The sequence below is a fragment of the Somniosus microcephalus genome, chromosome 11 (genome assembly GCF_052327205.1).
Source record: "Somniosus microcephalus isolate GS21.2 chromosome 11, FLI_Smic_1.0, whole genome shotgun sequence".
Classification (NCBI taxonomy): domain Eukaryota; kingdom Metazoa; phylum Chordata; class Chondrichthyes; order Squaliformes; family Somniosidae; genus Somniosus; species Somniosus microcephalus.
In genome coordinates, this window is record NC_140997.1 from 24,868,082 (window position 1) to 24,882,013 (window position 13,932).

Here is a 13,932-nt window from a genome sequence, read left to right on the forward strand (position 1 = left end):
ATTAATCCAAATCAAGCATTCACTTTGTTTCTCCTGCCACTCGACTAGTGTGCTGCCTGGAGCCGCTGTGCCAAGTCCCCGGGTGCCTTCCAGCGGTCTATTTGCTAAAAGTGCTGCTCTCCTCACTTCACCTGATGCCCCTGTCACTGACAAAAGATGGGGCTGGGAGCCGGAAATCTGCAGTTCCCATTGCTCAAAGTGAGCGATTCCAGCTCCGTGTTTTTTGGGTGCCCCTGGTCTCAGCTGCCAGTGGAACAGCGAAGCTCAGCCAGTTAGATTGTCAAGTGCCCCTGACCCCGTCTTCGCTCAGCTGCAGTCATCTAATATAAGTGTGTGTCGATAAAAGAAAAATACTTGCTTTTAGACAGCGCCTTTCACGACTTGAGGACGTTTCAAAGCGCTTTACAGCCAATGAAGTACTATTTGAAGTGTAGTCACTGTTGTAATGTAGGAAACACGGCAGCCAATTTGCACACAGCAAGCTCCCACAAACAGCAATATGATAATCCCCAAATAATCTCTTTAGTGGCGTCGGTTGAGGGATAAATATTGGCCGGGATAAGGGGCTCTTCTTCGAATAATGTCGCCGGGTCTTTTGTTTCCACCTGAGAGCAGACGGGGGCCTCGGTTTAATGTCACAGCCGAAAGGCCGCACCTGCGACAGTGCAGCACTCCCTCAGTAATGCACCAGCTTTTGTGCTCAAGTCTCTGCAGTGAGTACTTGAACCCACGACCTGCTGGCTGAAAGGCGAGAGTGTTACCCACTGAGCCGCGGCTCAAGCTGAATTTATTTGTAACCTAAAATGGAACATTTTCCTGCTTCAGGGAGACTGCTCCCAGTGTCAGGCCAGCCCTGTCACGGCCTCCAACTGGAAAGGCAAGTGTCCTCACTTGTTCATTTTATTTTAAAACAAGTCCTTTTTAAATAATTGATGAATAATTCCCTGTGAAATGGTCACTCCGTTTGTCCTGGTCAGCTGGAGTGAGGGAGCTCACTGCGCCACTACACAATGTGCTGCCTGGTACCAGGAGATTACAGCTGCAATCTACATAGCCCACTCGCATATAACATTTCTTTCTTAGATGGTATCAGGACAGTCGCTACTTAAAATGGCAACTAAATATGCGTACTACCTGCAGTTTGTTTTCTATTTGTAAGTTCATTATTAAAAGCATTTAGTTCCATTAAATGTTAAAAGGTTCAAACCCTGGTCTATGCTGACCATGGCCAGACTGCTGGTAGGGATCCTGCGTTTGGCCTTAAGCACCCTGATTCCCACTTGTGATCGCTATCTGCCACCCACTCCTAGAAATACCCCACACGGGTGTTGGGTGCCAGGTGAGGGTGAGGCCGCAATGCTCTCAGTGGCGAGGCCTACGGACGCCACTTGGGCAATGTAGTGGAGACCACCTCGTACAGCCCCCGTGGATGTGGACCCCAGGAAAAGGCCAAGAACCTTCAAGGAGAGCAGGGGGGGGGGGGGAAGACAGAAAGAGGGGTCAATTGGTGAGATAAAAGAACTGGGCTTACAGTGTCAGCTGTGGCTCAGTGGGTAGCACGCTCTCTTGCCTCCGAATCAGAAGGTTGTGGGTTCAAGTCCCACTCCAGAGACTTGCGCACAAAAATCTAGGCTGACACTACAGTGCAGCGCTGAGGGAGCGCCGCACCGTCGGAGGCGGTGTTTCTCAGATGAGTTGTTAAGCCGAGGCCCACCCGAGAGAGCAGACGGGATGTAAAAGATCCCGTGGTATTATTTCGTAGAAGAGTTCTCCCTGGTGTCCTGGCCACTGTTTATCCCTCAATCAACAACACAAACAGATTATCTGGTCATTATCTCATTGTTTGTGGGATACGTGGGTCATTAATGCCGTGCGCAAATTGGCTGTCGCGTTTCCTACATTACAGCAGTGACTACACTCCAAAAGTACTTCAGTGGCTGTGAAGTGCTTTGGGATGTCCTGAGGTTGTGAAAGGTGCTATATAAATGCAAATTCTTTCTTTCAGTGTTGATGCAGAATAAGGCATGACTATAAATAAGGGAATATGTAGCTAAAGATTAGGGATTAAAATGGATGTAAACAATCCTGCAATCTGCAGTGTTTATTGGGAGATGTTTAGTTAGCAACACATTCAAAGGAAAAAACCTATCCCCTACTAGAAAGCCTGGGGCGGCATTCTAGTAACTGCCTATGACACACTGCAGGGGAGAACACAGCTCCTGCGGGTGAAACATCAAGCACGGATGTGCTATTGATGTGATGGCCGAGTACACAGGGCAGGCTGCACGCTCCCGCCTGGATGAAGGAAGTGTGACTCTTGTGGGGTTAGATAGCCGCTGTTTCTCAGGATATCCAACATGCATTATTTATTATACAAGTGCTGACGATTGAACTGTAAGAAGCAGAGGTGGAAATTTTCCCCCTTTAGCGACAAGATTCAACATTTCTTTTCCATTAAAAATCAACACAGAATGAAGCCAAGGGGAGCTTCAGGTCACTGGTAGGTTGACGCCATGGGGGAACTGCAGCAAGAAGCTGGGTGAATTCTTCGTGGCATGCTGGCTTCTCTCTGCGTAGACAAAACTCTAATATTCTATACAGCTATCCTTGAGGATCACGTTACATGACTTAAAACTATCGGGCGACAGCATCCAGATGCAAGATTGCCATTGATATCTGCTAGACTGAGTTTTGCATGCCTATGAAGGAATATATCATCATGGAATGGGTGCTTCACTCTCTCCACCTTCATTTTGGAACGTGCCACTTCATGTGAACTTTGGTTCTGCAGTTGGTGATGGTCCCCAGTACACAAGAAATAGGAACATGAGTCAGACATTCGGCCCCTCGAGCCTGCTCCCCCATTCAATAAAATCATGGCTGATCTTCTACCTCAACTCCACTTTCCTGCCCTATCCCCATATTCCTCGATTCCCTTAATATCCAAAAATCTATCGATCTCTGACTTGAATATACTCAACGACTGAGCTTCCACAGCCCTCTGGGGTAGAGAATTCCAAAGATTCACCATCCTCCGAGTGAAGAAATTTCTCATCTCAGTCCTAAATGGCCGACCCCTTATTCTGAGACTGTGACCCCTGGTTCTAGACTCCCCAGCCAGGGGAAAACAGCCTCCCTGTCAAGTCCTGTAAGAATTTTGTATGTTTCAATGAGAATACCTCTCATTCTTCTAAACTCGAGAGAATATAGGCCTAGCCTACTCAATCTCTCCTCATAGGACAATCCCCCCGGCCCAGGAACCAGTCTGGTGAACCTTTGTTGCACTCCCTCTATGGCAAGTATATCCTTCCTTAGGTAAGGAGACCAAAACTCTGCACAATACTCCAGGTGTGGTCTCACCGGGGCCCTGGTGCCCACCAGATACCCTTCCCAAATAAGCTCAAATCGTGAGAGCTCACAGTCTATTCAACCACAGGGAAGCATTACAGCCAAACACAATCCTGTCCTCGCCAGTCACCCACACACACGTGTACTTGACGACAGGGGATTAGTAATCAGGAGTGCAAATCCTGTCTCGATTTGCCCCTCTGTTATCCAGGAGCACTGAGACCATTTACAACCCCTGCCCCCCCACCAATCACCATCCTGACTGAGAAGGAAGAACTCAGTGCAGATTGAGGATAGAACCTGGGGGCCTTCTTGATCTATGTGTCTCAGTTCCACATTGGGTAATGCATACAGTAATTGAGCCATCGTACTGTATTCTGGGTGGGTGGAGTTTTGGATGGATGTTTTGACTGCTGAAGTATGTCCGGATCACCTCGTTCTGTCGATAGAATTACCCTTGAAAACTGTACCTGCATGCCTGGGATACGCTTATGCAACACACTGGGGTCTCGGGAGTGACATATGATGACATCAGCTCAGGTGCTGTGAGGAGGCATTTCCCTATAGGCGTGAAGAGGAAAAGTCAGTCAAAGATATCGTGCTGCACCCCCTAGAGGCCAGTTTGATCATGGCACCGCCAGAGACCTGGGACAGGCCGATCGGGTTGCTCTCTTGGGCATTGACTGTTTTGGCACAGGGAGACCAGGTGAAGGGTCTTTGAAGAAAACAAAACCTTAAAGAGGGAGGTCTTACCCTAAAAAGAAAATAAAAGGGGGTGGGGAGGGGGTGAACTGAGGCACCGGTTTGGAAAAATACGTTATTGCATTACCAATTCCGTCTGTCGCGACAAAACCTTTTATAAAAAAAAAGAGGTTGCTACAACAGGGACATGCAGGAACAGCCAGTGAGGTTTTTTTTTTCCCCAAAGCAAGCAATTGCAGGAGGAGTTTACCCATAAATGAAGCTCTTTAACCAGGGCTTTCCGCAAATTGTAGGAGAAAGGATCGAAGCCTATTAAAAAAAACAAAATGCATATTACAAAGTCAAACCCAGAATAAACTCAAGTTGAAGTAGGCTGTATTCATCAATTGTTGTTTCTGTGAACACGTGTCCAACTACTAACCATCTCTCCTTTCTATTCCACCCCTACACGAAGCTTTGTGAAGTGGATAGAAGAAGGAGTGCCAAACGATCCATTCCTAAACCCAGAGCTAATGAAGAGCAACCCCTGGGTGGAGAAGGGCAAATGCGCTATACTTTGACAATTTTCAAACCGCTCTCTGTGTAAAGCAATTTATTTGTAAAGAAAGAGACTCTCGAGGAGAATTTTGTTGGCAGTGTCTTTTAAATTCTTAAACATATGCATTACAACTTTTTGTACATTTTATGGTAATTCTAGGCAAAAATCATTGTACGAGTGATCAACCAACTTCTTTGTACAACTAGAAAAGAGCAATGTAAGAGGAAGACGACAAATAAAGCAATAATTAATAATGGCAAGGCTTCATCCCAGTGTCTGACAAAGCTGGAATCCCATGTTGTCTGAAACAAAAAAAACATTTAAAGCAATGTTCCCATCAGGGCTCAGATCCAACCCAGTTTGTCCAGGCTGGCCAATGGGCTTCTCAGCATTGCAGATCTATAATTGGCATTGGGTTCCTGGCAAGTTAGGTCCAGTTCATGCAGATGGCTCTTTACAGTAAACGCTCATTATCCTGGGGTGGTGGGGGGGGGTGGAGGTGTAATAAGGGGCATTTCAGGAAGAGTAAAGGATGCGGCTGGTAAGAATAGGATGTCCCCTTTTTTGTGTGGAAATAACAACTAGATTCCAAACCCACTTATTGTCCCACTTAGCCAACGATGCTGGAATTAACTAGTCTCTTGAGAGTCACACTCGAGGGGTACGAGCTGCACCGCTGGTGCGCAAACCTTACTGCCACTTAATGTTTTGAAGAGTTCGGACAGTTTGTGGCCCAACAATTTGGTCTGGAGCGAGTCTCCCACTAGAAAATGACAAAAGGGAAAGCCGGCCTTCATTTGCTCGCCATCGGACCCGACGGAGCTCGGGGCACAGGCGAGGCCCGACAGCGACAGTTCCGGTCTGTACGAGAACGCGTAATGGGGCTCTTCAAACAGCCGCCGCGCCTTTCTCTCAACCGCCTGCCGCGTTCTCAGAGCAGGTCTTTTATGTAAACAGTGCGTCGAACGGCGTTTGAAACCCCTTCATTGAACCGGAACCAAACATCACTCATTCCAACCGCTTTGCCAATAAGTTTCTCAACTGATTCCTTCACAGGCTCAGCACCTGCAGTCGCTGAGGGAGAGAGAGAGAGAGATCAATCAATATACTGGTAAACATTTATACAAGGCTTGTCTCCTGAGCACAGAGCGGACTTGTTTTATCTTTGTCCCAGATTTGGAACTAGAGTACAGATGAAGTAAGTTAGAATATATTAAAAATATCGCTGCGTCCCCCCTCGCAGCACTTCACCTTCCCTGGCCAAAGGGAACTTGCAGCAGGCCTTTGCTCCCAAGCGTCTTGTCATTCTGTAATTGGCTGCTGGCAGCTTATAAAAGGAAGATGTACATTTATATAGCGCCTTTCACTACCTCAGGACGGCCCAAAGCGTGAAGCGTAGTCACTTGCTGTAATGTAGAAAGTATGATGAGAATAGCCAGGGATTGTGCGTTCACTGGTTTTCTTCCTCGAGGTTGGGCAGTGTCTAATCTCCTCTTGGACTCCCCGTCCCCATTGAACGAGTACTCCAGGAGCTCAAAAAATCACCATCTCACCACATGATCGCGCAGCCTGTTACCGCAGCACTGGGCCAAGTCCCTGAACATCTGGCAACGCAGAACTCAAAATCCACGGTGATCGAAAGGTAGAGGAAGGGGGACTGCGAGGGGCATTGGGTTACCACACTTGCCTCTCCACCCGAAGGACCTGGGGGGCCAACCAGTGGAGACTGACTTCGAAGGGTGACTGTAAAATGAATTTGGAAAGTCTCCACCCCAGTCCTATTGGGCACAGATCTATAGCACAAAACCACTTGGAAACTGGCACAAACTCAGAAGCTATAAGTGACAGCACAACCGAGAATGCTCCGATTCTAAGATGGAGAGGGTGCGTGGACGGAGAAGAGGGCTAGACACTGGCTTTTCTGTCCCTGGGATCTTCAGCCAAGGCTGATCGTTAAACACACGGAGAGGAAAAGACCCACCGGTCCATCCAGCCTGTCCCACACAGCTGCGATGCTTTGTGCGTCACAATATATACAGTCCCCACCTCGCCTAAAAGCCGTGTGATCTCCTGGGAGAGGCGAAAAAAGATAGAAACCCAGCCCTATACAATTTGCCGGTTATAAAAGTGCTGCGCAAAAATAATTCAGTCATAACCCATTCCTGCTGGTCCCACAACACAAACTGCTCCAATTTAGCACCATGTGGAAATACGGCAAACTGGTGCTTTTCTTAAACATTGAAAAACTTAGAGGAAAGGCCTTCTAATGGTGGAATGACGAGGAGAATCACCGAGTAGAGGCTAGGAGATGCCGCGCTCGGATTTTAAACGTCTGTAGCTTGCTTGGGGAGGGTGAGGGGAGTCCCAGTGTTCAGCTCCTGGGAACGAGCAAGTTGGGAGTCTTGGTTTCAGCGAGGATGGGGTGAGGAGTGCGTCTTGGACACCATATTTGGAGCTCAGGTGGGAGAGTCAGCATAGCAACGGTCTTCTCTCCAGACCTCCCTGTAGACTAACAAGGCAAGCGCGAGTTTGGTCTTTTGAGGGAAAAAAATATATCAATTAACAATTTTTCTTGAACGGGGTGGGGGTGGGGTTGCTCAGCCAGTCACAGAAGCAGGAGCAAAGTGTACCCAGGACAGCCATATAAGCTGCTGCGTAAAACTGCTGGCTTTGATTAATCAAAAACAAATGATATCCCGAGGTGGGAATGTATGAATAATGCACTGGGAAAGACCACCCAGGCAACATGAGGCTCCACAGCAGCTCTGAAAATGCATTAAGTGATCGCAATGTAACCCTGTGTTCGGAAGCTAACCCATCGACAGAACAATCCACCTCAGAGATTATTACAGAGAGGCTTCACTCTGACAGGGGGGTTTGGGGGGGGGGGGGGGGAACAACACGTCGCCATGGAAACAGTGAGACGGTGAAAGAAATGCTCTGAAAACCAGTTGCTGAATTATTTCTACGCCCTGACCAAAATGATCAAAGCCAATGCGCGACACTGAGATGGTGCTGGAGACACGAGGGTGATATGGCCCACCAGAGGCCTGCTGCTGAGCATGCAGACAAGCCGCCATTTTAATGACAGAGGATATTTTGTTTCTTAAAAAAAAAACTAGATTTACTAGAGGTTCAAAATCACGAGGGATTTTGAGAAGAGTAATTAAGGAGAGACTGTTCCCACTGGCAGGAGGGTCGCTAACCAGAAGCCACCGGTTTAAGATAATTGGCAAAAGAACCAGAGGGGAGACGAGGAGACTTTTTTTACACGCGGGTTATAATCTGGAATGCGCTGCCTGACAGGGCGGTGGAAGCAGATTCAATAGTAACTTTCAAAAGGAAATTGGATAGATACTTAAAAAGGAAACATTTGCAGGGCCATGGGGAAAGGGCAGGGGGGACTAATTGGACAGCTCTTTCAAAGAGCCGGCACAGACACAATGGGCCGAATGGCCTCCTGCTGTGCTGTACGAATCTATGAACTACTCCCCCCCACCTTTATTTTAAAATGTGAATTTTGTTGGGTCACTTCCTACAGGTTGCTGTCCAAATGGCAACCATGTGAGCTGGGTGCCCAATGGAGCAGTAGCCAGACACACTGCGTTGGGTTTAGTGTGTAGATCTACTGAACTGTACAACCCAACGTTCAGTGTGAGGAAACACAAGGGTTTCAATTTCCGTACACAGCGAGTCCACCATGGACGAAGGAGCAAGGTAAGGTTGCCAACTCTGGGTTCAGAATAAGGGGTCGCCCATTTAAAACTGAGATGAGGAGGAATCTCTTCTCCCAGAGGGTCGTAAATCTGTGGAATTCTCTGCCCCAGAGAGCTGTGGAGGCTGGGTCATTAAATATATTTAAGGTGGAGATAGACAGATTTTTGAACAATAAGGGAGTGATGGGTTACGGGGAGCGGGCAGGGAAATGGAGCTGAGCCCAAGATCAGATCAGATCAGCCATTGAATGGCGGAGCAGGCTCGAGGGGCCAAATGGCTGACTCCTGCTCCTAGTTCTTATGTAACTCTGGTTGGATGTATTCCTGGAGATTTCATCACATGACCTCCTGCCTCCATCCCATTTGCCCAGTCAAACAGCCATTTTCTTTCCCCCCCAACCTGTATTTAAAAAAAAAATAACCAATAAACTAAAAGCGTTTGAAAGAAAATAAAGAAAACGCACAATTCTTTTTAACGCCCCAATCAATTTTTCTCCCGGGTTAAGAACATAAGAATGAGGAGGAGTAAGAGTAGGAGGCCATACGGCCCCCCTCGAGCCTGCTCCGCCATTCCATAAGATCACGGCCGATCTTCTACCTCAAATCCACCCGATCCCCATATCCCTCGAGGAGTTGCCGGCAGCAGCGTCCAGGAGATTAACCATTAATTCCTGGAGACGCCAGGACAGTCCTGGAGGGTTGGCGACCCTGCAACAAGATGGTGTTCCGCCAAATGGCAGGAGAGAGATGCGGAGGCTCTGGGCTGCTGTACGCGAGGGAGAGACAGTAAATATCGGAGGAAAATACCTGTTGAGGTTGACACCATGTTCCTTTTGACCACTTGCCGGCCAAAGAAGTCTAGTTCTGCCTGAAAAATTAAAAGAAAAAAAAGAGAAAGTATTTAGGTACATTTGAGTAGATGAACCTACAAAAATTCAAATAAAAAGGCTGAGGTCTGACATCGGTAAACAGCTAATATTAAAAGTGCAGCGCAAACAAATCTGGCTGCGAACAATTGCACCAATTGGCTGAATGCGTTTGCCTATAGTTATGGAGTACTGTGTACAGTTTTGGTCTCCTTATTTAAGGAAGGATATACTTGCATTGGAGGCAGTTCAGAGAAGGTTCACGAGGTTGATTCTGGAGATGAAGGGCTTGTCTCATGAAGAAAGGTTGAGCAGGTTGGGCCTATACTCATTGGAGTTTAGAAGAATGAGAGGGGATCTTATTGAAACATATAAGATTCTGAAGGGGCTTGACAGGGTAGATGCAGAGAGGATGTTTTCCCTCATGGGGGAATCTAGAACTAGGGGGCACAGTTTCAGTTTAAGGGGAAACCCTTTTAAATCGGAAATGAGGAGGAATTTCTTCTCAGAGGGTCGTGAATCTTTGGAATTCTCTTCCCCAGAGAGCTGTGGAGGTTGGGTCATTGAATATATTTAAGGTGGAGATAGACAGATTTTTGAACGATAAGGGAGTCGAGGGTTATTGAGAGTGGGCAGGGAAGTGGAGTTGAGGCCAAGATCAGATCAACCATGACCTTACTGAATGGCGGAGCAGGCTCGAGGGGCCAAATGGCCGACTCCTGCTCCTACATCTTATGTCCTTATGTATGTCCCTGGCCTATCAGCTGCAGGGTCCGAGTAATGAGTGCAATCCGAGGTCTAATGAGGAACTCCCAAGCCATGTAGGCCAGGGACATAACTATAGGCAAATGCATTGGGAGTTCCTCATCACTCGGACGCTGCAGTCCATTTTCCTTTACGGAGGGCGACAATGTCAGGTGGGCAATGCAACCCGGCAGGAACTCGCCCTCTTTAATCTGTCGTCGCCGTCAGACAGAGAAAATCAGTGGGTGAAAGAAAATCTATTCCACGCCACTACCCTTTGTCAAAAAATCAAAACGCCGTATCGAAGAGGATCGTGCGTGTGCTGCACAGAAGCTGAGCTGTCGCACTTGTCCAACTGAAACGGTACTGCGGGCATAAGCAACCTTCCCTAGGAAGGTGTAGACTGTGAGGACGAGCTGATTCAGGTAACTAAAATTAATAAGGGCACTGATCACATACAAGTACACAGATTATTCGAGGTGATGGAGTCAGATAGAAGTAGGAACCACCCATTTAAATTGAGACGATGTTCGGAAGTTTTATGTTTCTCGAGTGATGAGGACGGACTCCTTGCAGTCATTCAAAACGTTGTTAAACAATGTGATCACGGCAGAAGGAAGGTCAGACAAATTATTCCGAGTAAAAGCTAACTGGCCTGGCGCCTCCAGGGTCTTGCCTGATCAACTTCTGAGGAATTTTTGACAAAGGATTCTTGTATTGGCTACAGGGCTCTGTTATCTCTAGCCTCTCCCAGGAGGTGGGGGTGAAAGGAAGGGTAGATACATGGGGATGAAGTGCATAAAAAAATAGGGCGAGCGCCTGATGGCCTTTTCTCATCCTAGGTACGCAACAGCACAACATAAACATAAAAATAACATAACATGACGTGACAATGTAACATAACATATGGCCATATAGGATAAGCCTGTTTGTGGCACTGTGTAAAACAACCTAGCTGGAAAAAATATCGCGCTCTCTAGCCAGTACCATCATCACCGGCGTATGAATGCTCTTGTTTCATACTAATGTTCCTATTAATGTTTTGTACTGAGGCCGTTAGGAAAGTGATCTAGACGAGGGAACTAGATGTAATATCTCCAAATTTGCAGACGACACAAAGCTGGGTGGGCGTGTGTGCTGTGAGGAGGATGCCGAGAAACTCCAGGATGATTTGGACAGGTTGGGTGATTGGGCAGAAGCATGGCAGATGCAATATAACGTGGATAAATGTGAGGTTATCCACTTTGGTGGCAAAAACAGGAAGGCAGATTATTATCTGAATGGCAATAGATTGGGAAAAGGGGAAGTGCAACGAGACCTGGGTGTCCTTGTGCACCAGTCGCTGAAGGTATGCATGCAGGTGCAGCAGGCGGTTAAGAAGGCAAATGGTATGTTGGCCTTTGTAGCGAGAGGGTTTGAGTACAGGAACAAGGATGTCTTGCTGCAGTTGTACAGGGCCTTGGTGAGACCACATCTTGAGTATTGTGTGCAGTTTTGGTCGCCTTATCTGAGGAAGGATGTTCTTGCCATGGAAGGAGTTCAGCGAAGATTCACCAGGCTGATACCTGGGATGGCAGGAATGACGTATGAGGAGAGATTGGGTCGATTGGGTTTGTACTCGCTGGAGTTTAGAAGAATGAGAGGGGATCTCATTGAAACTTATAAAATTCTGACAGGACTGGACAGACTAGGTGCAGGAAGGATGTTCCCGATGGTCGGGGAGTCCAGAACCAGGGGTCACAGTCTAAGGATAAGGGGTAGGCCATTTAGGACAGAAATGAGGAGGAATTTCTTCACCCAGAGAGTGGTGAACCTGTGGAATTCTCTACCACAGAAGGCAGTAGAGGCCAATTCATTAAATATATTCACGAAGGAGTTGGATATATTTCTTAAGGTTAAAGGGATCAAGGGGTATGGGGAGAAAGCCGGGACCGGGTACTGAATTTGGATGATCAGCCATGATCGCATTGAATGGCGGAGCAGGCTCGAGGGGCCGACTGGCCTACTCCTATCTTCTATGTTTCTATGTAAAAAATGAAGAAATTCTAAAATATTAATGAAGGGCTCTACAGTGTCACCTCACTGTACGTGCAAGAGAACACAAGAAATAGGAGCAGGAGTAGGCCACATGGCCCCTCGAGCCTGCTCCGCCGTTCAATTAAGATCATGGCAGATCTTATTGAACAAGAGGAAGAAATGGAGCCACTTGCTTAAAACAAACACAGCATTACAATAACTTGCACTTTTTCAAGCACCTTAATGTAATAAAATGTTCCAAAGCCCTTCACAGACGTGAAACCAGACACGGAGCAGTGATGGGAGAATGGTTAAGGGAGGTGGCCAGATACCGGGCCAAAGAGATAGGTTTTAAGGGAGGCTTTTGAAGGAGGGAGAGAGGTAGGGAGGTGGAAAGGCTTACAGCAGTAGTTCCAGAGGGTAGGGCCAAGATAGCAGAAGGCTCCTTCACCACAGATGGTGATTGGGAGGGAGGGACGCAAGGGAGGTCAGTCTGAGGAACAGAAAATGTGCAATGGTATGTCGGGCTGGAGGAGGTTGCAGAGAAGTGGGGCCATAAGGGATACGTTGATGAGGACAAGGATTTTTAAATAGATGATTTGGGAGACAGGGAACCATTGGAGGCCTGTGAGGAGAGGGGTAATAGGGGGCTGGGCTTTAGTGTGAAATAAGAGTTGGGAAAGTGGAGTTTTTGAACAAGTTTTGTAGAATGGAATTCAGAAGGCAAGTGAGGAGTACATTGGAGTATTTGATCCTTGAGGTGACAAACGCATTGATGAGGGTTTTAGCAGCAGTGAGGGCGAGGTAAGGACGTTGGTGAGGCTGGGATGTGTGCTTCAAGCTCAGCTCATGGTCACACAAGACACCGAGATTGGACAGCTGGGGGGAGGATGAGGCGGTGCGCTTGGGGCTATGGCGAGGTGACTCTGACAGAAGACAAACAGGATGGCTTCGGCCTTGGCAATGTTAAGTTGGACAACGTTCTTGCTTATCCACAACTTGAGCTTGAACGAACAGTTGGACGGCACTGAAGTAAGGTGGTGTAGAACTTTGTAGTTTAAAAAAAAAAATCTGATACAAGCAGCCTGAATCTGGGTTCCAAAGACAAAATGCCCGTAAATTACTCAAACCAAATAAAAGCAGAAAATGCTGGAAATGCACAAGTTATACAACATTTGAAAGAGACAGATAGATTAGTCTTTTGGCTTTATGCTTTGGCCAGACATTCAGTCCTATTTCAGGTGCTTCTCCAGCTTAACCATATAAGTTGTGATGAAGGGTTCCACCCACAACTTTAACCTATCTTTCTCCGTAATGCAGACAGACCAGTTTTCTGCTTTGATCTCAGACTGAGACATCCCCAATCCGATGAACCGTTTTTTCAGACCCTACCTCAGCCATTCACCACTCGTATCCAGGCAGCAGGATGTGGCAGGGAGGTACGGGCCTAAACTGTAGCTGCAGTTTTTCCTGCACCTGTGGCTTTTCTTTCTGCCAGCTTGGCTCAGTTAGTAGCACTCTTGCCTCTGAATCAGAAGGTTGTGATTTCAAGCCCGAGTCCAAGACTTGAGCGCATAAACTAAGCAGACACTTCAGTGCTGTACTGAGGATTGTTAAGAGGTGCCACCCTTCAGACATGATGTAAACTGAGGCCCAATCTTGCCTGTTCAAGTGGATGTTCTAGATGCCCTGGCACTGTCTGAAGAGCAGAGATCTCCCATTGTCCTATTCACAACCCAAAGGAGGAGTGTTCAAATCTCACTATGGAAAATTGAACTCAATAAATCTTGGTCATTCATCCAGAAAAAAGTTACCATGAAAACTGCAGGACGGACATAAAAACCCAACTGGGTCGCTAATATTCTTCAGGGAGGAGAACCTGACACCCCTACTTGGCCTGGCCTACACACGACTCCAGTCCCACACTACGCCGTCGATTCTTAATGCCCTTTGAAATGGCCCAGCAAGCCATTTAGTTATACAGACAGCTGCTAGCAGTTGA

General features: G+C 47.3%; 2 protein-coding genes across 6 annotated transcripts in view; one reads left to right on the forward strand and one right to left on the reverse strand.

Annotated features, from left to right (window-relative positions):
• gng13b (guanine nucleotide binding protein (G protein), gamma 13b) overlaps nt 1–4,610 on the forward strand; it is a 31,885-nt gene extending 27,275 nt beyond the window's left edge. For both annotated transcript variants that reach the window (XM_086000381.1, XM_086000382.1), the window contains exon 3: nt 4,505–4,610. In XM_086000381.1, the coding sequence (XP_085856507.1) occupies nt 4,505–4,610 (106 nt within the window). The remainder of the gene's footprint in view (nt 1–4,504) is intronic.
• Nucleotides 4,213–13,932, reverse strand: part of chtf18 (CTF18, chromosome transmission fidelity factor 18 homolog (S. cerevisiae)) — a 117,350-nt gene continuing 107,630 nt past the window's right edge. For all 4 annotated transcript variants that reach the window (XM_086000378.1, XM_086000377.1, XM_086000379.1 and 1 more), the window contains 2 exons: nt 9,112–9,172; nt 4,213–5,662 (listed from right to left, as the gene is read on the reverse strand). In XM_086000378.1, the coding sequence (XP_085856504.1) occupies nt 5,520–5,662; nt 9,112–9,172 (204 nt within the window). In that variant the 3' untranslated portion in view covers nt 4,213–5,519. The remainder of the gene's footprint in view (nt 5,663–9,111; nt 9,173–13,932) is intronic.